This window comes from Neurospora hispaniola (assembly GCF_033458365.1).
Source record: "Neurospora hispaniola strain FGSC 10403 chromosome Unknown B0T23scaffold_10, whole genome shotgun sequence".
Lineage (NCBI taxonomy): Eukaryota > Fungi > Ascomycota > Sordariomycetes > Sordariales > Sordariaceae > Neurospora > Neurospora hispaniola.
In genome coordinates, this window is record NW_026944415.1 from 1,664,253 (window position 1) to 1,689,848 (window position 25,596).

The 25,596-nt window shown below is 52.4% G+C and overlaps 9 protein-coding genes across 9 annotated transcripts; 7 read left to right on the top strand and 2 right to left on the bottom strand.

The window, feature by feature from the left end:
* The first annotated feature begins 2,634 nt into the window (after nucleotides 1–2,634).
* Nucleotides 2,635–5,155, top strand: B0T23DRAFT_50567 (general substrate transporter). Its single transcript, XM_062841386.1, has 5 exons — nucleotides 2,635–3,048; nucleotides 3,118–3,355; nucleotides 3,421–3,561; nucleotides 3,625–4,597; nucleotides 4,683–5,155. The coding sequence occupies exons 1-5, from the start codon at nucleotides 2,838–2,840 to the stop codon at nucleotides 4,869–4,871; spliced, it is 1,752 nt and encodes a 583-aa protein (XP_062688479.1). The 5' UTR covers nucleotides 2,635–2,837; the 3' UTR covers nucleotides 4,872–5,155.
* A 416-nt stretch (nucleotides 5,156–5,571) lies between these two features.
* B0T23DRAFT_50577 (cytochrome P450 55A2) lies at nucleotides 5,572–7,547 on the top strand. The gene is made up of 5 exons (XM_062841387.1): nucleotides 5,572–6,259; nucleotides 6,323–6,435; nucleotides 6,495–6,678; nucleotides 6,774–7,119; nucleotides 7,240–7,547. The coding sequence occupies exons 1-5, from the start codon at nucleotides 5,801–5,803 to the stop codon at nucleotides 7,350–7,352; spliced, it is 1,215 nt and encodes a 404-aa protein (XP_062688480.1). The 5' UTR covers nucleotides 5,572–5,800; the 3' UTR covers nucleotides 7,353–7,547.
* Nucleotides 7,548–7,810: 263 nt separating this feature from the next.
* On the top strand, nucleotides 7,811–9,040 carry B0T23DRAFT_327239 (uncharacterized protein; the record flags this gene model as incomplete). Its single annotated transcript, XM_062835603.1, has 1 exon — nucleotides 7,811–9,040. The coding sequence occupies one exon, from the start codon at nucleotides 7,811–7,813 to the stop codon at nucleotides 9,038–9,040; it is 1,230 nt and encodes a 409-aa protein (XP_062688481.1).
* Nucleotides 9,041–9,186: 146 nt separating this feature from the next.
* On the bottom strand, nucleotides 9,187–10,222 carry B0T23DRAFT_390657 (uncharacterized protein). Its single transcript, XM_062837891.1, has one exon. The coding sequence runs from the start codon at nucleotides 10,101–10,103 to the stop codon at nucleotides 9,468–9,470; it is 636 nt and encodes a 211-aa protein (XP_062688482.1). The 5' UTR covers nucleotides 10,104–10,222; the 3' UTR covers nucleotides 9,187–9,467.
* Nucleotides 10,223–11,727: 1,505 nt separating this feature from the next.
* B0T23DRAFT_50682 (ankyrin repeat-containing domain protein) lies at nucleotides 11,728–13,311 on the bottom strand. The gene is made up of 3 exons (XM_062841388.1): nucleotides 12,930–13,311; nucleotides 11,881–12,841; nucleotides 11,728–11,758 (listed from the first exon to the last, which is right to left on the bottom strand). Coding segments are annotated over exons 1-2 (744 nt in total). The 5' UTR covers nucleotides 12,932–13,311; the 3' UTR covers nucleotides 11,728–11,758; nucleotides 11,881–12,099.
* A 940-nt stretch (nucleotides 13,312–14,251) lies between these two features.
* Nucleotides 14,252–15,520, top strand: B0T23DRAFT_347724 (uncharacterized protein; the record flags this gene model as incomplete). Its single annotated transcript, XM_062835993.1, has 1 exon — nucleotides 14,252–15,520. The coding sequence occupies one exon, from the start codon at nucleotides 14,252–14,254 to the stop codon at nucleotides 15,176–15,178; it is 927 nt and encodes a 308-aa protein (XP_062688484.1). The 3' UTR covers nucleotides 15,179–15,520.
* A 341-nt stretch (nucleotides 15,521–15,861) lies between these two features.
* B0T23DRAFT_327069 (uncharacterized protein) lies at nucleotides 15,862–17,191 on the top strand (the record flags this gene model as incomplete). The annotated part of the gene is made up of 3 exons (XM_062835589.1): nucleotides 15,862–16,850; nucleotides 16,918–16,965; nucleotides 17,125–17,191. The coding sequence occupies 3 exons, from the start codon at nucleotides 15,862–15,864 to the stop codon at nucleotides 17,189–17,191; spliced, it is 1,104 nt and encodes a 367-aa protein (XP_062688485.1).
* A 3,667-nt stretch (nucleotides 17,192–20,858) lies between these two features.
* On the top strand, nucleotides 20,859–22,720 carry B0T23DRAFT_326912 (major facilitator superfamily domain-containing protein; the record flags this gene model as incomplete). Its single annotated transcript, XM_062835580.1, has 2 exons — nucleotides 20,859–21,103; nucleotides 21,172–22,720. 2 exons carry the CDS (start codon nucleotides 20,859–20,861, stop codon nucleotides 22,718–22,720), a joined length of 1,794 nt encoding a protein of 597 aa, XP_062688486.1.
* Nucleotides 22,721–23,287: 567 nt separating this feature from the next.
* On the top strand, nucleotides 23,288–25,389 carry B0T23DRAFT_347729 (uncharacterized protein). The gene is made up of 2 exons (XM_062835994.1): nucleotides 23,288–23,710; nucleotides 23,780–25,389. The coding sequence occupies exons 1-2, from the start codon at nucleotides 23,562–23,564 to the stop codon at nucleotides 24,966–24,968; spliced, it is 1,338 nt and encodes a 445-aa protein (XP_062688487.1). The 5' UTR covers nucleotides 23,288–23,561; the 3' UTR covers nucleotides 24,969–25,389.
* The last annotated feature ends 207 nt before the right edge of the window (nucleotides 25,390–25,596 follow it).

Sequence of the window (25,596 nt, forward strand, 5' to 3'; positions counted from 1 at the left end):
GCAAGCATCGGGATACTGTGTGGACAGGGGTAGCATCGCGTAGAGTTTGCCGCGAGATGATTGCATGTTTGACTGAACGGAATGCAGGTCGCACCTTGACGGCAACTCATTGAGGTTGTGAACGAGACTCGTCCCTGACAAAATTGGTGAAAGGTCTGCCGAATTGTAGTAAGGGTTATGGTCAGTACATCATCCTTGGGTACTGATACTCTTAGTACGCATTCGAGCGTCTTTATTACACCTCTGAAGTCTGCAATTCCTGGATGAAAATATCCCCAACGGACTTTAGCCAATACTTTCCTTGGGTCACAGCTTTGTACATCTCTGCCGACATGACTTGTTGGCGTGGTAGCGCCACCTTGGGATATTTAGGGAGTTGGGGCCTTTGTTGAACGGAAAATGAAGTTATCGCCACTTTGTAGTTTACATGCCGGCAGGGGTGTGTTGGATTGGTTTGACCTGCGCAGTTGGTTGATCGCCCGTTTAGGCTGCGGCCAAAGATCTCATCAATTTTGGTCATGGGCGAGCGAGGTGCGTACGGTATTGAAAGAGTCAGTGGTATGTTGCAGGCGTGCCCTGGCTGTTCGAGGATTGTTGTCATTGGGGAAACTTGAATCAGGAAGGCAAGTTTGACGGCGGGAGATTTTGAGGTGTCGCTGGACCGCAAGGGAAAAAAAAAAAAAAAAAAAAAAAAGCCAAAAAATTCGAAACAGGCGCGCGTCAAAAAAGGAGGAGCAACAGTGACTGCAACATAACTAGGTATGTAGCGCCATGGCACCTTACTATCGCAGCGTTGCAGCGTCACAGTCGCAATCAATGGTCGTCGTCGATCTGGGGAACAGAGAAACGAAAGGAACGGTGGGGTGGGGGCTGATCTTCGTTTACCCGAGGGTGGCATGTGCATCTTTTGCCAAGACACCCAGCACCTACCTAATGCTCATGTTAGAGGACTATGATCGTCTTGGCCAGACTAGCGTGTAAAAGTGAGCACACACTAACAAATCAAACTAGGTTCCATCCACAGTGACACCGCCCATATTTCGAAGCGCTGCTTTCCCAACTTGTCGCATTTTAATGTCTGCCCTTTTCTCCGCGACCCCAACTCTTCCACTTGATGGGCAGTTTGTTCTCGCCATTTTCACCAATCTAACTCTGGCCATCACTGAGAACGATTCAGGTGTGCGACATTGAAATCAGTTGGCCCCAATACGCTCTTGTCGGCTCTTCATGCCGCTTCAGCTGCCGTGACCAAATCCCGTCGGCGGGCTCTACTGCGGCCCAGCTGCTCGGGAGATAGTGACGGCGTCCGGGCCCGATCATCGCTTCCACAAGACTTCCCTGGGACACAACACCGCATCCGCAGGTGCGTACCCGATACCAAGTCCTGTCACGGCTGGACCTAGGTTGGTGGAATCTTGAACCCTTGGTGTGCATTGCAGGCGTTGTCGGCCGTCTTGTTACATTGCCAGTAACCACACCGTTATTGTGCAGGACGCTCAACGACAAACTTCAAGTCCCCGCAATCTTCAAGGCGAATGTCAAATCTTGGTATAACAGGGACCTATGCACCGGCAGGTAGGGTGGGAGAAGCTTTGGTAACAAGTGTCCACGGGCGGGCGGAAGCCAAGGACGGCATCAAGCGTCACGTAGCCATTCAGAACCATCAGGCTGAAGATAAGCCTTTTCAACCGTTACGCTAACGCTCCCCACAAGACTCTTGTTCGACACCATCACAGCTCCCCATGTGAATGGGACCAAGATTCAATACAAAATGGCTCGAGAATATTCTCTTGCAAGTTCCTGGACCACGACCAATGGGCGATTTACATAATCCGGGCACCAAGGACCAATGAGCATTGCCTGGGGTATATCAGCCTGCTATTCAGGCTAATTTGAAAGCTTGCTACCACGCTTATGGCCACGCACCAGCTTCCCCAACAACCGGCGCCCTTCTGATACGCCGTATCTGGAGCAGATCTGCACCATGGACGTTGGTTGGCCTTCACTGACATACTCACATCCCTGCCTTGGCCTTCTTACCAACCGTATACTCTCTACAACAGAGCACGCCTGTTCAAACTGTCTGTTCTTGACGGCTCAAACCACATACAATTCCACCTCGTTACAGGATACCCGTCAATTGGCAGGTTCGGATGTCATGACGGCTTTTGGACTGCGAGCTCCATGTTCCACGACCTAGATAATGTTGACGGTTGAGGTTCATTCAAACTCAACTTCGTGCTACCGATATACGGCACGAAAAGCATGCAGAAGCACCCATGCCGACGGGATCATCAGCCGGTCTGGTCTACCCCTCATCTTCCCCCGGAGTGGTGTTGACGTGTGGTTGGAGGGTTACAGTCCCTCGGCATGGAAAAGACCGACCACTAACGAGGCTACTCTCGATGCTTCTTGGTGCGGTTCAATATGATGCGTACCGGTAATAACACACGCTTGCGCTTGAGCTGAAGTTATTATACTGTGATGACATCTCTTTCCGATCTAGACTGGGACGTAGCTGCAGGATTTGTGATACGTTCAGGGTCTTTGCCAAAGATTATGCTAACAAGTCAGGCTCAATGTTCTATTTGAACGCCGTCCGTTGTCATTAAATAGTACGCAGTCGCCCCTCGACTAACTTGTGGTCACCTCTTGCTACCTGTCTTGCAATCAGTTATCGTCAAACCTTGTCCTTGTCTTTTTTTTCTCGCTCTCATCAGCAGGCTTGTTATTTTTGTCGGCCACTCAAGTCCAGTTGAGCTGTCTGAGCTGGACCTCTTCTTCACCTACGCGTACCCAGCTATAAAAGACAAAGTAACATCAATCTTTTAGTCAAGATGGGTGGTGGAGGCGGCTCCGGCGCAGCTGGTTTTTATGATGCCGCTCTTCAGAGGCGTGAGGCAGTGATGGGGAAGAGTGGCCCTGCAGCACTTGTCAAGAACTTCCGGGTCTTTTCTATTGCATGCTTCGCATGTATCGGCGGTGTGCTTTATGGGTACAACCAAGGAATGTTCTCGGGTGTCCTCGCCATGCCAGCCTTTCAGAAACGTGAGTCGCTATCCTTGAAGCCACATATTCCCGAAACCGTGGCTAACATAACTGGTGAACCTCAAACAGACATGGGCGAATACGATCCGATAGATCCCAACGCGAGTCAGACGAAGAAGGGCTGGCTGACCGCAATTCTTGAGCTTGGTGCTTGGCTTGGTACGCTTCTGTCTGGGTTCATGGCAGAGGTTCTCTCGAGAAAGTACGGTGTGCTAGTGGCGTGCTTGGTTTTCATGCTGGGTGTGGTCATCCAAGCCACGTCTATCTCGGGAGGACATGAGACCATTCTTGCCGGACGGTTTATCACGTAGGTCGTGGCTGATTACTCTTGAATCGTCTATCAGCCCCTACTAACACGACATTGCTTAACAGGGGTATGGGTGTCGGATCCTTAGCCATGATCATTCCCATTTACAACTCGGAAGTTGCACCACCTGAGGTCCGTGGAGCTCTTGTTGCTCTCCAGCAGTTGGCTATCTGCTTCGGTATCATGGTCAGCTTCTGGATTGACTAGTAAGTCTTCTTTGTGCTCGACTTTTGTCACACCATGGGTCGCTAATATCAAATATCACGCAGCGGAACCAACTATATCGGCGGCACCAAGCTCGAGACCCAATCCGACGCCGCCTGGCTTGTACCCGTCTGCCTGCAACTCGCCCCCGCTCTCATTCTGTTTTTCGGCATGATGTTCATGCCCTTCTCCCCACGCTGGCTCATCCACCACGGCCGCGAGGCGGAAGCTCGAAAGATCCTCTCCACCCTTCGCGGTCTATCCCAAGACCACGAGCTTGTCGAGCTCGAGTTCCTCGAGATTAAGGCTCAGTCTCTTTTTGAAAAACGCAGCATTGCCGAGTTGTTTCCCGAATTGCGCGAGCAGACAGCCTGGAATACCTTTAAGCTCCAGTTTGTCGCCATAGAGAAGCTTTTCCGGACAAAAGCAATGTTCCGACGTGTTATCGTGGCGACCGTAACCATGTTCTTCCAGCAGTGGTCCGGCATCAATGCGATTCTCTACTACGCCCCGCAAATTTTCAAGCAGCTTGGACTGAGCGGTAACACAACCTCACTCCTGGCTACGGGTGTAGTGGGCATTGTCATGTTCATCGCAACGGTTCCTGCCGTGCTGTGGATTGACCGTGTTGGTCGCAAGCCCGTGCTTACTATCGGTGCCCTCGGGATGGCTACCTGCCATATCATCATCGCTGTCATTGTTGCCAAGAACGTGGACCAATGGGAGACTCATAAGGCTGCTGGATGGGCTGCTGTAGCCATGGTCTGGCTATTCGTCATTCACTTTGGATATTCATGGGGTCCATGTGCCTGGATCATTGTTGCTGAGATCTGGCCGTTGAGTACGAGGCCATATGGTGTCTCTCTAGGAGCTTCGAGCAACTGGATGAACAACTTTATCGTCGGTCAGGTCACGCCGGATATGTTAAAGGCGATCCCGTACGGAACGTATATCATCTTCGGGTTGTTGACTTATATGGGCGCCGCCTTTATTTGGTTCTTTGTGCCGGAAACGAAGAGATTGACCTTGGAGGACATGGTAAGTGCCCCTTCTCATTGGAGTTCCGGCTATGCTGGTCCTCTCCTCATTCCGAAGGGTTGATCAACTAACACAACACTCCCAGGATATTATCTTCGGATCCGAAGGCACTGCACAAGCCGATAATGAGCGCATGGAGGAGATCAATGCTGAGATTGGCCTTACCCGATTCTTGCAAGGTGGTAGTGGTGCAAACCAAGGTGCTGCTGATGGAAGCGATACTGGTTATGATGCGGAGAAGGCGAAGAGCGAACACTACTCTCAGCATGTCTAAGTTACCGCAATCACTGCCGCAGTATCTCGCTCTCCGAGCTCACACTTCATAAGGTGTACATTGTCATATTTGGAAATGGCCCGTTCTTCCCCCCTTTGAGCGCTACTGCAAAAAGGAAAAGAGGCAGACGAGTGTTGACACCAACAAAATCTCCTGAAACCCAAAGTATGAGAATTCTCCTCGTATCCAAGGAAGCGGCTCGTCCCTCTTTACCTACTTAACTGCGGCCCATACCACGAAGTTTGGATACGAATATGCCCAAGTGTTGCAGGTCATTTATGTCCGCACTGATGTACTGTGTATTCTATGGTGTTGATGTTGATCCCGGCTAAGTCTGGGACAGGAATCTGGCTGGCTCGGGAAACACACGTATCCGCCCCTGTGTATCATTCTCCTGTGTACCTTTTCTGGGAGTTCGGTCTGTGCCTGGTCCGTGCATCAGACAAGCAAGTGCATGGCCGGGTGGCCTGACATCTTGCCTTTGGTTTATTTGACGTTTCCGTGACGTTTACAAACTCGATCACGAGCTGACAACCCACAAGACGAACGTTCGAGTGACGTTACCGTATGATTTCGGAAAAGCCGGACTTCAGGTCAGTCCGGCAACGCAGGGTTGTTTTTTTGGTTTGCCCGTTGCGTTCAGTTGTGTTTGGCTGCATGTACTTGGTCGTTGAAGGTAATGGCAGACCTGAACTCCGGATTTTCCGACATCATACGGTATTTCAAGTTAAATAGCTCCCATCTACCTGCTCTAGCCTTGTCTTTTCCCCTTATCTGTTTTAACCAAGGTTCTCTAAGCGGTCTCTAGCTCATGTCCTGCACCCGCGCTTGTACCCAACTTGTGCACTCGACGACTTTTCACATCAACAATCCTTACCTGATCCTCTAATCACAGTATATTCTTGGCTTCCTTCTCAACAGCCATAAAAATGGGTGCGCTCACCGAAAACCTCGAGTTCCCCTTCCGCCGTGCCTCCGGCCTCGACCCGCCTCCCGAGTACGCCTGGCTCCGCAAGACCGACCCGGTGACCCAGGTCCGCCTCTTCGACGGCAGCCTCGCCTGGCTGGTGACCAAGTATCACGACGTCTGCCAGGTGGCCACAGACGAGCGGCTGTCCAAGGAGCGCACAAGGCCCGGCTTCCCCGAGCTCGCCGCGGGAGGGAAAGAGGCGGCCAAGAATCGGGCCACGTTTGTGGACATGGATCCGCCCAAGCACATGCAGTATCGCGGCATGGTTCAGCCGATTTTCGAAATGGAACATGTCAAGGAGCTGGAGCCGTACATCCAGAAGACGGTGGATGACTTGTTAGAGAGGATGAAGAATATGGGGTGCGAGGGCGGTCCGGTGGATCTGGTGCAGAATTTTGCGCTGCCGGTGCCTTCTTATGTAAGTTTTGGGGTTTTTGTCTACTTTTCGTGGTAAAAACGAGACTGTTAACTTTGCGAGTAGATCATATATACCATCCTCGGTGTTCCGGTTGAGGACCTCGAGTTTTTGACTCAGCAGAACTCCATCCGTACGAACGGAAGTTCGACAGCGCGAGAGGCATCTGCTGCTAATCAGTACGTTTCCCCATGCTCCTGGCGCTTACTGTTGTCATGAGAAACTAACTTCATCCAAGGGAACTCCTCAACTACCTCCGCCGTCTCGCCGAACAGCGTCTGCAGGAGCCCAGGGATGACTTGATCAGCAAGCTCATGGCCGAGCAAGTCAAGACCGGCAAGCTCGACACAGCCGATGCCGTCCAGATGGCCTTCCTCTTGCTAGTGGCTGGTAATGCCACCATGGTGAACATGATTGCCTTGGTTCGTTTTCAGTCCTCTTCATACCTACCATAGGCACCTACTCTCCATCCCATGTCAAGCCCGCTAACTCCCCCTTCTTCTTGACACTCACCCAGGGCATTGTGACCCTCTTTCTAAACCCTTCCCAACTCGAAGAACTCAAGCGCGACCCCTCTGTAGTCCCTGCCTTTGTCGAAGAACTAAGCCGATTCCACACCGCTTCGGCCATGGCCATCCGCCGCGTTGCCAAGGAGGACCTGGAGATCCGCGGCAAGACCATCAAGAAGGGCGAGGGCGTTATTGCCTCCAACTTGTCGGCCAACCGCGACGAGGAGGTGTTCAAGGATGCGGACAAGTTCGACATGTATCGCGAGTGGCCTGTGAAAGAGCTCGGGTTTGGGTGGGGAGAACATCGGTGTATCGCGGAGTTTTTGGCCAAGGCGGAGCTGAAGGCTGTTTTTGGTGAGTTCAATTTCGTTTTTGTGGGTTTGAGTTTTAACTGGCTCCGGAGAAGTTTGGTAGTGGAAGCAATGTGAGTGCCCATACGGGAAGTACTTGCTGACTGACTTGGGTGTTGATTAGAAACTATTTTCAAGAAGTTGCCGGATCTGAAGATTGCGGTACCTTTTGACGAGATTGAGTACACGCCGCTTGACCGCGATGTTGGCATTGTTAAGCTGCCTGTTACTTGGTAAGTCCGAGAGCTGGAGTGAAAATGGATTGGGAGTGATGTAAGCGCGGAATGTCTTTATATGAGGTAGACATCAAAATCACTTTGGATGCGCTTTCCCTTCCCAAATAACAACGCCCTTGGCCTCTACCTCCACTTCCAGTCATTTTTATCCAAAATTTCCAATACATCAGTATTCATGGTGTTTCGTCTGACGTGGCCGATACCTTCCTTGGCGCTCCATCAAGGCGGTTATCCCATGCGAAACGGGCCGTGACTCAGACGGTGATGTCCGAAGTGACGGAGTGACTCACGTTCAAGAACACAACCACATTTTGATAATGAGTTGAGAAGAATTGAGAAAGAGATACAAAAAGATTGAAGCGATTGCCTGCCTTCGGTTCATCAAAGAGCATGCAAGTGAACAGGCCACCACCTGAAGTCTCCAAGCTTTACATTTCCCACCCCAACCTGCCCAACATCATGGCCTCGTCAACGCCACCTCTCCGTCCCGAAACCGTTCTGGTAACAGGGTCATCCGGCCATCTCGGCCGGGCCCTGATGCTCTCCCTTCCCTCATACGGGTACACTCCAACCGGCCTTGACATCAAGCCCAGCTCAACCACCACCTTCATCGGGTCCTTCGGCGACGCCTCCCTGCTCCAAAACCTCTTCTCCCCCAGCTGGCTTCGCGCCCAACCGGAAATTTCCTCTTCCCACCACCCCGATCTCCAGCCCATCTCGCACATCATCCACTGCGCAACGCTGCACAAGCCGCACATCGAGTCCCACACCAAAGCGCAGTTTGTCCAGACAAACATTGCCGACACGCTTACGCTACTTGAGGCAGCAGCTGCCACCACAACTACAACCGCAACTTCCGGCGACCCCGACGACACAAACTGTGAAAGAACAACCATCAAATCATTCACCTACATTTCCACCACCTCTACCTTTGGCCGTTCCCTCTCGCCCCTCCCCTTCTTTGTTCCAGGCGTCCCAAAACCCGCAGTCCACATAACCGAACAAACGCCCTGCCTGCCCAAGAACATCTACGGCCTAACCAAATCCAGCGCCGAGGATCTGTGCTACTTGATCTCTTCTTCTTCTTCATTACCCGTAATCATCCTCAAAACCTCCCGCTTCTTCCCCGAGGCCGAAGACGATGCAGACAGAAGGAACATGCTAGGAGACGAAAACCTCAAGCTCTGCGAATTAGCTTATCGCAGAGTGGACATAGCCGACATTGTCTCGGCTTGCGTGGCCTCTATAAGAGCACAACAAACTACGTCTACGCGCGGGACCAGCAACAAGAGGATAGGCCGCAACTTTGGGAAGTACATCATTAGTAGCCCTTCGCCCTTTTTGGACCTGCCGCAGGAGGATTGGGTGAGGTTAAACACTTTGAGTCCTGCTGACGGAGCAGGCGCAGAGAAAGTGTTTGCCGAGATAGCAGAACGACTTTGTCCTGGTATTGGGGCGGTGATGGAACAGAAAGGGTGGAAGTGGTTGGGCAGAGTGGATAGGGTTTATGATTCGCGGTTGGCGATGGAGGAAACTGGAAATGGGGGACTGGGGTGGAAGCCGGAGTGGACTTTCCAGAGGGCGCTGGAGAGGATTGTGAGGGGGGAGGAGTGGAGGAGTGGATTAACAGGGGAGGTGGGGAAGTTGGGGTATCATGATAGGGTTTGGGGGGTTTACACTACTGAGTGATATGAGGGGAGCGATGAGGAGTTGTTGTTGAAGACTCGAGAGGGAGATGGGCAGTGAATGCGAAGACGAGGACGATATCTGAAAAAGGGGGTGGCCCGTGCGTCGGGGAGAAGGTCTAAAAGTAAACAAATGAGTTAAACATGGCACTGAAGAGGAATGAGTAGTAGGTGCTAACTGTCATGCGTATTGAGTCCCACTGAATGATAAGCTATGAAAAACCTTGAACTTGCGGAAAACGAAACGTAACTAAGATGAAAAGTAGCAGGCACTGACAAGCAGAAATGAAACCTTCCATATCATGAGCGCACAACCATCCGCCACCGGCGCGTAAGAAAGCCCATCATCCCTCTCATCTTCCTTAAACAAGCCACAACGCTCCTGGCAACTTCCATGCCGCTACCTCCCCATCTCATCCCAAAACCCCCCATCAGTCCTTGGTAACGTAAAGATAAACCACCGGCTTCTGTCCTGGCAAGCCACTTCTGCTCTTATCCCATCCCAAATCTTTGCAAGTCTTCTGCAACAACTCCTTATCATCGCCCCTGAACGCCAAACCACGATACCAGCGTCCATTACCACCCTGCACCACCTCAAACAGCTTGTTCTTCTTCTTGCTCGGATTAGTCGCGCCAAACCCATACATGAGTTCCTGGACGGTGGTCGAGACGGGAACATGACAGGCGTGAAACGGCAAGCGGGCGTTGGGCGGCTGATGCCAGGGTGGCGTGGCGCCACACTTGAAAACGTGGATCTTCGTGTGCTCGGGCGGGAAGAAATAGTTGTAGCCGGGTTCGCAGCCGACGCCGCCGGTGCTGTTCATCATGTTGGCCGCCGGCATGTTGGGGTTGATGACGGGGTAGGGCTGGGGAGTGCGGCCGCTACCGCCTAGGCCGGAGATGTACTGGTAAGGTTGAGGGAAGAGACTGGGGGTAGCGGCCATGGCGCTGCCCCAGGTGGGAGCAGCAGGAGCAGCCGGCGCCGGGGCCTGGGCGTAGTAGTAAGGGGAAGTCGCAGGTGCGGCGGGCTGTTGAGCGAAGCCATAAGCGGGAGCGGGAGCCGGCATTCCGGGAATGACTCGCGGGACAGCAGCTGGGTTTGGAACAGAGCCGGGAGGGAAGGCGCCGGGACGAGGAGTGCGGGGAGGGGGAGGGCCGGGATCACGGCCGAAAGCCGGGTTGGAGCCACCGCCGAGAACAAAAGACATCTTGAAGATAAATGCTTAGTAGTTGCCTTGAGGGTAAACGTCGACCCAGGTCTGTCTGATAGGGTCCCAAAGTCTCTGTAAGCCTACGGGAGTAGGGAAGGAAGGGATGTGAATCAATGAATCTTGTTGGGCAGCGGTTTCGTTAACCCTGGTCAAAATTCGGGCACGCTGACGGAAGTATTCGAAGTCAGAATCTTCGCTTCCTGTTTCGCTGTGAGCGTAATCGTCCTCGTGTCCGTTATCGTCCGTTTCAAGGATGTAAGAAGGTGTTTGGTCTGACAATGGTCAACGTCTGTTCCCAAGTACAGTAGTATTTCCTGCAACATACACTCTTCAGCGTCACTGACACTGTAAGAATCTTCGTAGGTCTCTTCAGAGTCTTCGGCTTTGTCTCCAAGGAAAACCTCGGTCTGCCAGAGGATACGGTCGCTGGCGTCGTAAAAAGCACCAAGTAGCAGGACAGCCCAGCAACCCAGATCAGGGGATGCGTGAGTGACTTGAGTGATAACGCACTTGACTGCCGGGTAGGGCAAGTCTACTGTACCTTCCCACTCTTCGATATGAGGAGAGGCCACGGTTGAGGCTCGTTGTCGGCGGTCTCCCAGGCGAGAGGACTGCCGATGAAGGAGTGTAAGGGCTGAGGGCGGGTACCCTGAAAGCGGTAATGCGGATAGTGACGAGTGGTCGAGAGAATGCTTGCTGAGCTGATCTTGTTCGCGATGAAGAGAAAGAGGAAAGGAACAGAAGGAGTGTACGACGTGGGCTTTAAATACTCCAGGATACGGTGGTACCTCCACGAAAAGTTTGACAGCTTCATGATGCCATGGCTGTAAGGAGACCCCTTGTGATCGAGTTCTGTGACAGGATAAGGCCATATCGCTACCCTCTGGGTAATCAGGACGGTGAAGAGACGACTAATCGGTTGGGTTGTTGGTTGAAAGTCGACTGTCCGGTCTTCTGAAGCTCAGTTTGCCTGACGGACATCTTGGGCAACGCAGGCTTCGTGACAGGGTAAAATTCACAGACCGAATGCTACTTGGATCACGAAGACATCTGTCCCATTTTGTCGTGTCATGGGAACACCTATCTTGCAAGTTGGTGCCTCAGCACACATCGGATTGATGACCATAATTTTTCTTGACTGATGACGAGGGGCCAACAACTCGATGTTTGACATTCTTGACCGACCGAGTCTGACCACGCCATGCTCTGGAACCTCTGGCCAATCATCCATAGCGTCCAAGAAGAAAACCAACAGCCAGAAGCAGCCAGAAGATGACGGCTGATAGATCAGCTGGTGCAGACGGAAAGAGTTGAACCATTGCAGTTTTACACCTGAAGATTCGAAGATTGACTCGAGTCACGACAATCAATGCCATCTCTGCATAATGACCGGAAGGCCATGACCAAGATGCGATCGGAGTGTGAATCATTGACTGTTCAATTCTCGATCAGACGAGGAAGCGTTGGTGACCATTGGTAAGACTGATGACTTTACCCAATTCCACGTATCCCTTCTGCTATACTTTTGTTAGTCATCACCCGTTGACCGATGGGATGGCGCGGGAAATCGCAAGACACGTGAAAATTGAGCACCATGACGCGGAATTCGATGTCAAGTCTTGTATTTACTCACATTCTGTAGCCTGTGAGCGGTGTGGAGAGGAGGCTCCTCGCTCTTTGATCTAGCTGCTTCGAATCGCTGGTTTCCTCCATATCAATGTTGGGTGACACACAGATATGCGCTCTCCCTTGGTATGCCCCATGTGGTGACATGCTCCATCTTCTCCCAACTCTCTCGAATCTGGAAGAGCGTCCAGCACTAGGGGCGACCAAACATTGAAATATGTTGGCGTCAATCGCCCACATCCACATCTCTCCCAACCAGTTTCACAAATGCCCCCTTCATCCTATCCTTCTTGGACAGCGGTGGTGGTGCCGACTGGGTTTCCTCCGCCTCTCGTTTTGCAGTCTTCCTCTTTTGCACCTCATTGACCAATCCCTTCAAATAGACCTCTGCCTGAACAGTAGCGCTGTACTCGCCAGGCGTCCAGCTCCAGACGTTCTTTCTGCCCGGATCCGCCCCAGCGGCCAAGAGCGTCCTCAGTACCAAAAGGTTCCCATTGCCGCTAGCAAAGTGCAGCGCCGTGTTTCCATCCAGGTCTGCTTGCGCCAGCGCAGCAGGAGCTCCGCCGGGAGCCCAGGTAAGCAGGATCTGCACAACGGTATCGTGGCCGTTCAGACTAGCCTCCATGACGGCATCGCGGCCGCGAATATCCTGACGCAAGATGGACTGCGGGTCGTTTTCGCACAGAAAGTGGACGATTTCGGTATGACCGGCTGAGGCTGCTAGCATGAGTGCGGTTTGGTGCTCATCGTTCAGTGCGGGGGTGCCCTCTTCGTGGCCGAGCTCGACGAGGATCTTGCAGATGGACAGATGGCCGAGGGAAGCGGCTAGGTGGAGATTCGAGTTCGCATTCCCGCATATGGAATGATCGGGGTTGTGGAGGAGATAAGGGTGAGAGCGGAGGATGCGCTTGACGAGGAGGTGGTCGTTTATGTGGATTGCGCGCCGAAGGCGGATCGAAGGATCAATCCTGAGGAGGGAGACCAGCAAGGTTAGTACTTGGGTAGTCACAGTCACTCTCTCTTTTCAACTCGATTCGTCATTTGGGGCAGTGTTACATGTTTGCGTAGAGAGCGTGTGTATTAGCACGTCCATTCTCTAGAGGACCGAGGTGTTGTCTGAGGAAAACCCCCTCATGGTAAATAAATAGGTCTGGTGCGGCGTCGGACGACTTGCAGATGCCCTGGATGGACGATGGTTTTGTGTTGGCGGACTGCCGAACGATGCATGTTTGGTGGCCGGAGGATGGCGGGGCAATTGCCCGAACAAACAACTGCAGTGTGATGGCAATCCAGCGCCAATGGATTTGCCAAGCGGGGGAGGTCTCAGGCCGTTTTGAGTCCGGCCCGGCTTATCGGCGCTTCCTGTGCTTAGGTCAGACATTGCACACCAGCCACCAAAACAACACCCATGGCGGCCAGAGACATTCAACAAAGGCATTGGAGACGAGATAATGGTACCTATAGTATGTAACCTTCAAACCCTCAAATCGCGGATGGATGCAACGGGAATGGGAAGAAGCTGTGGGGCCTGTCAATCCCCCAAACCTTGGCGGGTTTAACGCCCCTACGACGTTACAATTAGTGGGAACATACGCAGAACAGTTAGCGCTAGACTGCATATTAGGTTAGTACCTAATCTTGGCGCCCGGTCGTCCCGTCGCCCATCCTCTTCCACTTCTGCTGACGACAACGCCAACGACAACTACGTTGACAACCACAAGACTTGGAAATCACAGACATTGACGACTTGGACCAATCAGATACGTATTTTCTATCTTTAACGAGTCTCAGGGTAAAATGTCACGCTTGCAATGGTGGCCAAGTAACAGCCATTCTGCTATCCCCGAGTGTCCGGACCGTGTTCAACAGTGCCCAAAACGCCAAGAACCGTGAATAGCTTCATGCCATGACCTTTGGAAAAGCTGAAAATTGTGCAAGGCCAAAGAATGACCACCATCTTCTGACAGGTTTCGCATCAGGAAGTCTCAGTGAAGTACATGGGAAAGTCGGTACCATACGGTCAAGAGCACATGCATCACCAATCGCTTCACCCGTCGAGCTCCGCCAAGTACTGACCGTGACTCAAGGGATGTGTTTGCCCGTGACAAGATGATCAAGCTTGCAGTAATTATTATATGAACACCACCTCTCGGAAGAAACTTACACATCCAAACCCTTGTGAATCACCCAAGTCCAAGTCTCTTCAAAATGTTATTCTGCTTTCTTGGCATCTCAGTATCATGGCATACACCGTCTTATGACTAGTCCGGTGGATCACCAGCATATATACTCTCTCGTGTATAAAGCCACCTTTGTGTGCCGCTCGACAACGATGTAGGATTCGATTGTAGAACACGTTTACTCGAATTGATCACAACATGGGCTCCATAACCTATTTCACGGATTCCCCTTCGAGCCCACCCCCACCCGAAAACGTCCTGACCGCCCTCGACAACGTTCAAACTCGCGGCTACCACTGTCGAGCCCTGCTCCTCCCCTGGCCACACTCCCTCTGCGCAGCCATTCTTGAGCCGGCCCTGATCCGCACTCTCCTCCCCGACTTCTCCTTTCTCGCTTCATGTCAACTCGGTCCCGCCTCAGCCGCTTCCTCAACCATTGCTGATCACGATGCCATCGACACTCCTGACCCCGATCCCTATACCAATGCTATTAGACCCCCTCATCGCTCCTCCAACCCCAACACCAACCGGAACTTTGCCTTGCAACATCTCAGTAACCTTACACAAGGCAACATAGTGTACATGTACTTTGAAGGCGGGAGAGATCCAAGTCACCTCCTCCGGCCCGGTCCCCATCCGCTCGTGCGTCTTCCAGAAGAGCGGTACAATGCTGACATTGACGAGGATGCATACACCACCACCGCCGCCGCCGCCCACAGACTACAACTCTACCTCCGCTTCCCAATCCAGACTCCAGAAGACGCCGTCCGTCAGTTGATCACCCACCATGAAGAGCAAAGGTTGGAAATGTCTTTTGAGGAACTAATCCAGGGCCTCTATCCGTTCCGCGTTCCTGACATTTGTTTCCGAATTCCTCTCCTCGGCGGCCGAATGGATTCTTCCAGATATGGACCACCTCGCCATTCTCGGTTAGTTGATGCCATGACCGTCCAGCGCAGTAGGCTTCTTGGAGGAGGCGAATTCTCATCATCAGACGCAACGGGAATGGTGCTGGGGATTGCGATACACCAGGCTGTGGCAGATGCTGCAGACGTCGAAGTCATCGTGTCAAGACTGAGGAGGGAGCTTTTGAGAGAGGTTGCTGTTGGATTTGAACACGAATGAATGGGACATGCTTCACTGAGCAAGGCCATTTGGCCGAGCGAAACCAGAAAGGCAGAGAATGAAGGAATTGGAAAGAACGCCAACCACATCGTGGTCATTGACAAACCATCCTGAAGTCAGCGGTACCGGCAATCGTACTGGAAGAGGCTTTGTGTGAGTGTTTCCTTCCCGCCGTGCGGTGTCGTCGCGTGCCGTTCTGTTTTGGGTCGTCTTGGTTCGTTCGCTTTGTCTTGATTTATTTTGTATATTTGGTTTTATTTCCGTTAGTTATCTTTACCGGCACGCTGGTAACTCTTGTGAAGCACACGCACGTGTTATGGAAAGTTTGTGGCGAACGCACTGACATAGTTCATCCGATATGATGGATCGGTCGGAAATGTGTTTGCATGAACTCCTGTTCGGCAATACAAGGATCGTCCCTTCCTTTCAGTGCTCCGCATGATGAGGGCTGGCAGGGGAGAAAGAAGAGAAGGAGAATAAGATCTGGACCTGATAAAGAAAAATAAAATGAAAAAAATAAGATTGAAATCAAGAAAATTTGACGCGTCAACTTATATGGTAGTTGATATCCATAGCTTTCGACACGAACAGCTAGCAGGACTGATACATTGACGCTGCTAATCCATCATCAACAATAGCAACAGCGACAACATCTTTACTAGTATCATCTCACCACCTCCACAATGGACTCCAAGAATGACGACTCTACCGGCAACAAAAATAACAATGAGGATCACCGCCTCATGACCTACCTCCGCCGTCCATACGACCCGGCATATACTGACATGCTCACCATTTGCACCAGCTGGGTTCACACCGTGCACCGTGCCGCCCAAGCCTATCTCCATCAAATGACCTCGACGCCGTCGGCCAGCAATATCACCGAACAAGACATCTTGTACGCCTTTATTTGGCATCTGCTCACTCGAGCGCAACTCCATGGCAGCAGCAGTAGCGGCAGCAGCAACCATGACAGTTTCGTTCCTAATGACAACCTCGTGGAAGTAGTGAAACTTATCACCATCGTCGACGTCCGCGGCGCCCCCTCCCCTCCTACTCACACCCAAAGCCAGAACCAACTTCACCCTGACTACCACCTCCCAGCCATCGCCACCGTCCCTCTACACCAGTTCCTCCGCCCTGTCATTACCGACGAGACAGGCATCCCTCATCTCCGACAATACGCCCTACTTGCCCTTGCGATCCGCTCGGCCGTCGAGGTCGTGCAAGCGCAAGGGCAAGCGCAAGCTGGCCAGGAAGATGCGCGGCGAGTTAAGATGGCGGCAAAGAGGGATTCGAATGAAGGTTGCGGAAGGCCGTTGTGTATCTTTTCTCTTGACCAAGCGAGAAGAGAGGCTTGGAAGGGGATAGGGTATGGAGAATCGCATGGGAGACGGATGGCGACGGTGGAGATTGGTTCCAGGAAGATGACGTCGTCATCGAGGGAGGATGAGATGGAGATGGGATTGTGGGTACACACTGTGTATAAACCATCGACGTCGGCGAGCGCAGACTATTATGCGATTGTGTTCCCCACGACTGAAGCGACTCAAGGGGGGATGGGAGACGGGAAATGGAGGGTGCAGCTGCATCTACATCCGCTGGCTAGGCAGTGGTTGAGGAGGTGGATGAATGAGAAGCCTGAGGAGGCTGGAATTGAGCCGAGAATTCGGTGAGCTGGGTGGACGAAGGCGGATTGCGAACCGGAAGGCAATAGGGTGTTTGGAGAATCCATGTAGCGGAAACCAAGGAAGTATCGTAATCAATGCCAATTTCAATATACCAAGGTCAATAACATGCCCTACGGCTCACCCGCAGGAGCTCCGTACCTGAAATCGAATCTTGCCAGGTAGCGGAGACGGTAGCGGCCGGCACGTCGCAGCAAGGCGGGCCACCAAGTGGTATCCGGACTTTTGACCATGCCACTCAGCATGAGATCGAAACAGGAACGGTAGCACAAGGCCGGAGGAAACGGCGCCAAAAGTATCCTATCTCCGATATGTCTTCAAATAGCGGAGAGGGGCGGCACGGTCGTTGACTACCGGAGAGTGTCTTCGCCCCAGATTAAAGATAGGTGGATGCCCGGAGCAGCCGTACGGATTTGGTGGGTTTATCCCCGCTTGCGCGAAATATTTATGATCTACTTGTGAGATCAGCGCCAGCAGACACGGTAGAGCATGACGGGCGTGTGCCTCATGCCCATTTCGAAGGGGATTTTCCACGTTGCTTCTCCCGTCGGGGGTGGTGGGTAAGGTGTGGAGAGCATACGTGGGCAGCCGGACATGATAGTGTACAAATTGGGAAAAGAGCCAACCTTTAAAGGATCGGGACTCCATGGTTGCAGTTGATGAAGCATGACGGGGCAGCAACGGGGCCGTCACAGGCATTGCACTCGCAATTCATTGTTTCAAGGCTTGTGAGGTCGGACATGGAAATGACGATCAGTGGTGACTGGTGACGACGATTTCTATGCTGGTCACCGTTGGAGGCGCGGTTGACGACAACATCGAAGAGACGCCGAAGCCGATAGATAGGCGCTCTTGAGAGCCTCTGGGCCTCTGTGGCATTGAATACTTGCTCCGAGGTGAACCTTGTCAATTCCAAGCAGAGATTTCTTTGTTGTCCCTGGTCAGTGACAAGTACGTATATTTGCAGTGTTCCTGATCTCGGACCCAGCCGTATGGTTCAGTGTCACGGTTCCGTCGGTGTTGGTCCAGTTGCTTATGTGGCCAGATCGTTCTCGGCGTTGAACTTTGAAGCCAAGTCAAGCGGATGATGAATCGGTAGGTAGGAACTCCAAAAGTTCAATTTCACACCTGGGCCTGCTGTGAGGTCCCAGCCCTCGAAGATTCGTCAGGTAAGATGGGGACCCCTACGGGATGTGGTGTGTTCCTGCCCCTGCGGTACGGTAGCAGCGGAAGCGGGTCCGCTAGGGGTAACGGCGTCTTGCCAGAACAGGTAAAGATTGTCGCTCTTGGCCCGCACAGGTATCCATTCCTTTTCGTCGGCTTTTTATCGTCAGATTTCTCGTGTGCGAAAGCCCTCACTCCTCAGGCCATCTCCACTGCCATCAGTGACCAACACACATTCCCGTTTCCCTCATCGGAGCCGAATGATTTCCTCCAGCGGATTCCGGCGGTCTAACGGAATCTCTCCAGCCCTTTTCTCTTTCTCCTCTTCCCAATCGTATAAGCCAAGAAGTGACCAATTTCTAAACTATCACCATCTGGACCCTTCCAATTTTTCAGGTCGGGGGATGTAATAAATGCACCTTGATGGCGCCGGCCCGATGGCTGACTTTGCACAGGGAAGTAGCATGTTGTGTGCCTTACGAGGGCGGCGGCGAAGGACAGGAAAACTTTGACATGATCAACTTTGACGGCTTGCCCCTGTACCGGTACCTGCGCTAAAGTGTAGAACACTCGCTCGTCAAAGACAGGTTCTCGAACCTAGGTATCTACTTTTGCTGTCTTCCAAAGGGAGGGCAAGAAGCATAGACGGACGAGGGAGGGGCCGATGTCGCTCTTTCCGTCATGTCGCCGTTGACGTCGCCGGGTGGCCGCTGCTCGCGTGGAAGCAGCAAATCTGTCATGGAGTTCTGCGGTCGATCGGCGTTCCTGCCGCGCAAAGACCTGGAAAGAAACAACAAGCGCATGCGGCACCCTGTCCGACCGGCCAAGTCATCACACATTGCCGTGGCCCCTTGATGCCTTGGTTGTGACGGTGGGCGAAGGTGGGTGGGCCGTTGGCATCAGTCAGGATTATCGATCAGATAAGATGATCTGATAAAAAATTTTGCGACTTGGCAAAGTGGAACTTTGGTTAAGGTGCGGGGCCTCTGCGTTACGATTGGCCCTGTGCAACCAGGGGCGTCCTAGATTGGTGGAATCATGGGTGGTGGATCATTCCAATAGTACCGGTCTTCACGTCCCGGTCAAAATTGGTACTGAATGCGATCTGTCTTGATGGACACATGACGGTTTCAAGTGGAAAGATGCCGTATCTGAAAGAGGGACACGTTGTTGCTCTATCAGCTGTAATCACAATCACAGATGGGAAGTGTCAAATACTCGAATGAGAGAGCTGAATCAAAAGTCAACTCAAGTGGTAACTGAGAGGCCCTTCACTCTGCGATAGGGAATAGTTTTCCGGCTTGGAAGACGGATCCCTAAAAATGCAAGACGTAATCGACCCATCGATACCATCGTCGAGAAAACACACCGCTGCTTCACAAAGCTCCAGTGTAAAACGCGCATGTATGAACAACAGAAGTAACGATAGCCCAGTGACAACGGATTTTGGTGTTAACTTGTTGAACTTCGGGGCAGAACACAGAACACATAACACAAGACGACACAGCACTCCGATTTTGTTCGGATCAGAGTATGGTACTGCAACCGACACTTGTACCATCTGTCAAAGAGCTCTTCAAGGTCACAGACAACGTTCGAAATTACGAATTACAGTAAGTTGGTGTACGGAACTTACAGTAGGTCAGCCCAGTTTAGGTATAACACCGAGTCCAGACTCCAGACCTAGCCGACAGCCAACAGTGCCCGCACTTCTCCGAGAGGCTTCACTGCAGCTGGGGTGACAATGCATCGTTTTTCTTCCATTTTGCCGCGTGGGTTGTGGGATACAGTACATATGTACATAGTACGCAGCAGGTAATGGCATGGCTTGTCCACTTTGACGGCGCCTCTGGGCTCCATTGCCACGTTGGGCCCCTTCTTCCTTTTCTGCTCACCCCATCGCTCTCCTGTCCCCGTCACCGGCGTCAAGATAACTGCCCTGCATATTCATCACGGCCATGTAACTTGAGGATATTTGCTGCCGCGCAACCGCCTCGGGGAGGATCTGAACAAGGGAATCCCCATCCTGTCTTTTCGCAGACCCCTTCTGGCTAGGTATCCCGTCTCGGCCGGATTTTGCAGAGGCTATCGCCATGGCCGACTCTCGAGGCGTTAGGAGAGTCTCCAGAACGGCGCAATGCCCTTTTCGGTCTCTACTGTGTTGGCTGCATGCCTGTGGTCCCCACCGAGTTGACAGTCATTTTGCCTCTGCAGTGAGCTACCTGGCTCAGTGTAACCTTGCGATCCTGCCCCTGCTACCTCTCTCTAGTCCTCCACTCCCGGCCCTTCCCAACCACACAGGAACCGCGGACGCCAGAGAACTCCACCCCACTCCACCCCACGGCACAAGCTCCAACCGAGCTCCACCGGCCACGCCGTACTACGTACCGCGTTTTCTCACTTGATTCAGTTTCACCCAAACTCACTCAACTGGGTATAGCGCCGCGTATGTTCGTCCTCAACCAATCGTCTATTCACTCAATGCGGGTCAACAGACTTTCTGCAAACAATGCGGCAATTGGATTGGCTGGGGAGAAACTGTATCGGGCTAGAAGAAACAGTACAGATGGTGTCCATCCGCCTTGCGCAACTTCGATCTGATAAGTAATATAAACTTCGATCCCGCTCCCGACTCTCCCCTCCTCCCGTTCTCCTTTGATCTGATAATCTGCCTTCCACCCCCCAAACCTCCTTCCCTCATCTTCCTATCTTTCCATACCTTTTCCTTCCCACCGACTGGAGGCTGGTTCTCAACTGACCCGGATCGACCGAGACATTTTCTTAATTCCTCATACTTATCGGCTACTCAGCTCCGTTCGTCCTTCACCATGAGGAGTCTTCTTCATAAGCTGGGCCGCCCTGCGGCTCCGGCCGACATCGTCGAGGAGGTCCAGCACAACCCCAATGACAAGGAGGCCGCTGTCGGAACCACGTCTGCCGCCAACGCGTCGGACCCGGGTGCCGAGACCGACTCCAGCCAGGAGATCTCCAAGGAGGCTCAGGCCGGTATTCAGCGTGTCGAGGCCATGACCAAGGTCTGGACCCGGAACGACATGTACATGGCCTACATCACGTATGTTCTGTCCTTCACTTGCTCCACATACTGTATGTGACTGTTGACTAACCATCGTTCGTCCCCAGTATTTGGATCCTCTACTTCGTCGATGCCCTTCAGTCCGGCATGTCCACCAGCTTCTATCCTTACGTTACCAGTTCCTTCGCTCTTCACTCCCTGACGGCTACCACCAGCATCATGTCCAGCTTGATCGGTGGTCTGTTCAAGCTTCCCCTTGCCAAGATCCTCGATATCTGGGGTCGTCCTCAGGGTTTCTGCGCCATGCTTGGCTGCCTGACCATTGGTCTGATCATGATGGCTGGTTGTAACGGCGTCAAGACCTACGCGGCTGCCCAGGTCTTTTACTGGGTTGGATACAACGGCCTCACCTACTCAATCTCCATCTTCCTTGCCGATACTTCAGCCCTCAAGAATCGAGCGTTGCTGTTTGCCTTTGTTTCATCCCCCTACATCATCACCTGCTGGATCAGCGGTATCGTTGCCCAACGCTTCCTCGACGGCCCTGGCTGGAGGTGGGGCTATGGCGCCTTTGCCATTATTGTCCCCGCGGTCTGCTCGCCCATCCTCTGGCTCTTTTACAAGAACCACGTCAAGGCCAAGAAGGCCGGTCTTCTCCCCAAGCACGAGAGCAAGGGCAACTTCTGGCAGACGCTCAAGTTCTACGTCATCGAGTTCGACATTCTCGGTCTGCTCCTCATCACTACTGGTCTGGCCTTGTTCCTCCTGTCCTTCAACCTCTATTCGTACCAGAAGGACCAGTGGAAGTCTCCCCTCATCATCTGCTTCCTCATCTTTGGTGGTTTGCTCATGATCGCCTTCGCCTTGTATGAGAAGTTCTTGGCTCCCAAGACTTTCATCCCCTACCAACTCCTCATGGACCGCACCGTCATCAGTGCGTGTATTCTTGCGGGTGCCCTCTTCGTCTCGTTCTATATCTGGGATAGCTACTTCTCCTCCTTCCTTCAGGTCGTCAACAACCTCGACGTCGTCAAGACCAGCTACGTTGTCAACGTTTACAGCGTCGGCTCCTGCTTCTGGTCTCTCCTCGTCGGTTGGGCCGTCCGCAAGACTAACCGCTTCAAGTGGCTCGCCGTGTACTTTGGTGTCCCTGTCACCATTCTCGGTGTCGGTCTCATGATCCACTTCCGCCAGCCCAACGAGAACGTCGGCTACATTGTCATGTGCCAGATCTTCATTGCTACCGCCGGCGGTACCCTCGTCATTTGCGAGCAAATGGCGGTCATGGCGGCTACCTCGCACGAGTTCATTGCGGTCGTCCTTGCCATCGAGGCCATGTTCTCCAACGTTGGTGGTGCCATTGGTTCCACTGTCGCCTCGGCCATTTGGACTGGTGTCTTCCCCAAGCACCTGGCCAAGTACCTTCCCGCCTCGGAGCAGCAGAATTTGACCGCCATCTACGGCTCTATTGTCACGCAGCTGAGCTACCCATATGGTTCTGAGACCAGAAACGCCATTGCCCGGGCCTACGGTGACTCCCAGAAGTACATGCTCATCGCTGCGACGGCCATCCAGGCCATCTCAATGGTGTCGGTCTTGTTCTGGAGGGACATCAAGCTCGACAATGTCAAGCAGAACAAGGGCTTGGTGTTCTAAATGGAAAGAAAAAGAAGTATTTTTTTCTTATTGTGCCAGCTAATTGGCGGTTTGGATATCAAAAAAGGCGAATGATTGTAAAGGGGGGAACGGTGCAGGTTCAGGCATTGTGTCATGACTTTGAAGTTATTGTTTGATGACATTATACCCGATGTGTTTGCTTTTTCTATAGTGTTGAGGATAATGTAATACGAGTAATGAATGGATGTTCTTTGCAGTTTGTCCCTCTGTCAGCTCCTCATCATCATGTTGGGAAATATTGCGGGGAAGAGATTCGGGGATGTCTGATAAAAATACAATATACCCATCTCCAACATCCTTATGCCCAGCGAGCATAATTATTAACCTAAGCGGGTAACTGGCTTTTTCACCAAGTGGTTTCCTCAACGTTTTCTCTGTCTCTCTCTCTCTCTCTCTTTTTTTTTTTTTTTTTTTTTTTTTTTTTTTTTGCGTCGTATTCCCTTCTCCTCGCGCTACCTATGCTGCCTATGTGTAGTGTAAATTGTGAACTGTCTGTGTAGCGGACCGGGACTTTTCGTTAGCGATAAGGTTTTAGTCAGGGGTAATCACAGACGATAAGCGCGTATACCCCACTCTGACGTCACAGGCGTTCGTCTGAAGCTCCCGTCCCTTCTGTGCAAGACAACAAACAACAAACATCACCGCTACCTCTAGTAGAATTATACACACACCGATTCCAGAGAACCACTCTGGAAGATACTTTACCTTTTTCTTGACAGTAGCTTCCAGAACACATCTGCTGTTTTTGCTGCACTCTTGCTGAGAATAATCAGAAATCGCGAAGCTCACAAACCATCAACCACCCAGATCCTTAGAAACAATGGCCGAAGTTGCAGCCGGTGCTCTGGTTGCCGAGCAGATCGTGGCAACAGGCGTCGAAGTCGGAGCCGCAGTCGCCGTCGCCGCTCCAACGCAGCCGCTGAAAGTGTCTCTCACACAACTAGCGAAGGCGACATCAGAACCCACCGAGTATGCGCGCTCTCTCTCTCCTCCCCTCTCAACAAGGAACCACCTGCTAATCATACTGCATTCCTCCAGGCGAGCCCTTGCCCGATCCAATCATACCATCACCACCATCGGTAACAAAGCCTACATCTTTGGCGGCGAAGATGTCGATGGCAAGCTTTGCAACAGCGATGTCCATGCCATTCTTCTTCCGAGCAAAGAAAACACCGGTGCCGAGAAGATCCACGATCACTTTCCAGCATTCCCCTTGATCGAGGCAAAGACCGGCGAGACATACATACCCGCACCTCGTACCAAACATGCCGCGTGCGCCTGGGGCAACTCGGTTGTCGTCCACGGCGGATGCGACGAGCACGGAAACCCAATCAAGGAAGACAACTGTCTTTGGCTCTGGGACACAGAGCACATGAAGTGGACAAAGCTGCAAGGGGAGACGCAACTAGGGGTGAAGCTGGTGCCGCGCTACGGCCACCACATCTTTGTCGACGACAAGCAGAACTTCCTGATCCTTCACGGAGGTCACACATCAAGCTCAGGCGGCAGCGAAACGGAAACATGGCTCTACAGCTTCGACCGCAACGCGTGGACCACCCTCCCCAAGTCCCCCTTCCCACCTCTCGCCGCCGCCTACGCCGACACAACTCTCTACACCATCAGCGCCAGCCCGGACTCGCCCAATCTCAGCGGCACCATCAATCACCTCGATCTCCTCAAGTCCACCACCGAACGCGAGAAGCCTGGCGCACTCACTTGGCAATCCATCACCTACCCCATCAACCCGCTCACGCCCGGCCCGCAACCGCGCGTCGGAGGTGCGTTGGTGCCCATCCACACCGGCTACGGCCGCTCCTATCTGATTTACATGTTTGGCATCTCCTCGGACGCGGTCGGCGAGTCTGATACTTCATCACCTGAAGAAGAGAAATACTATGCTGACATCTGGTCCCTCCAACTGCCGTCGCACGGGTTTACGGGTGCTGCGGCCAAGGATGTGATTCGCGACAAGCTGATGCCAAAGGGGATTGAGTCGGGTAAGTTCAGCTGGGCGGAAGCGGAGCTGGTGCCGACTGAGCAGAAAATGGAGGCCGCGGCGGAGGGAAAGGTGCATCCCGGGCCGAGGGGGCTATTGGCGGCGTCGGGGTGTTTGGACGGAAAGGGGGTTGTGCTTTGGGGAGGGGTCAATCCGAAGGGAGAAAAGGAAGCGGATGGGTGGGTGTTGGGGTTGGCTTATGGTTATGCCGATGAGGATCGGTTTGAGTAGAGAGCAACTGGAAGGGAATTTGGGTTGCTGATTCGAATCGCTTGGTAGCTGGTCTGCCTTTGCTTTGAGAGTGGTTACGCGCAGAGATTTGCCTGGGACGATGGGCTTTACCAAGAAATCTGTATGCAGGAACATGCTAGAGGGTTGTTAGCAGGGGATATTCAGAAACTAAGGTTGATGGTTTGCCTAGTTCAAATATCAACCTTGGTGTTGACTATATCCGTTCAGCGTGCGGAACTAGTTACAGTATATCGTAGTCTCACTTAGTCCCGTCAGCCCTACGATACGATTCGATCTTACCCAAGCAGCAGCCACAACACCCTGTGCCACCGCCGTGCTCAACGGAAAGAAAACCGTTTTGGAAGTTAGACCAAGTTACCGCTGCGATGTTTTACGTCACGCAGGGATGCCAATTTTTCACCTTTTTTTTTTTTTTTTTTTGTTTTTTTTTTCAAAGAGATACAGAACAAAGTTTCGTTCCTGATGTCAGCACCTCCTTTGCTGGCAGTGTGTGAGTTGGATGTTCATCGAGGTATCTTATATAATTAAAAGGGTTTGAATATGATTAATTAACGTTGAGCCCCGATTTTGCCTTCTCTCTGTGCAGTTTCATGTTTGTCTGTACACT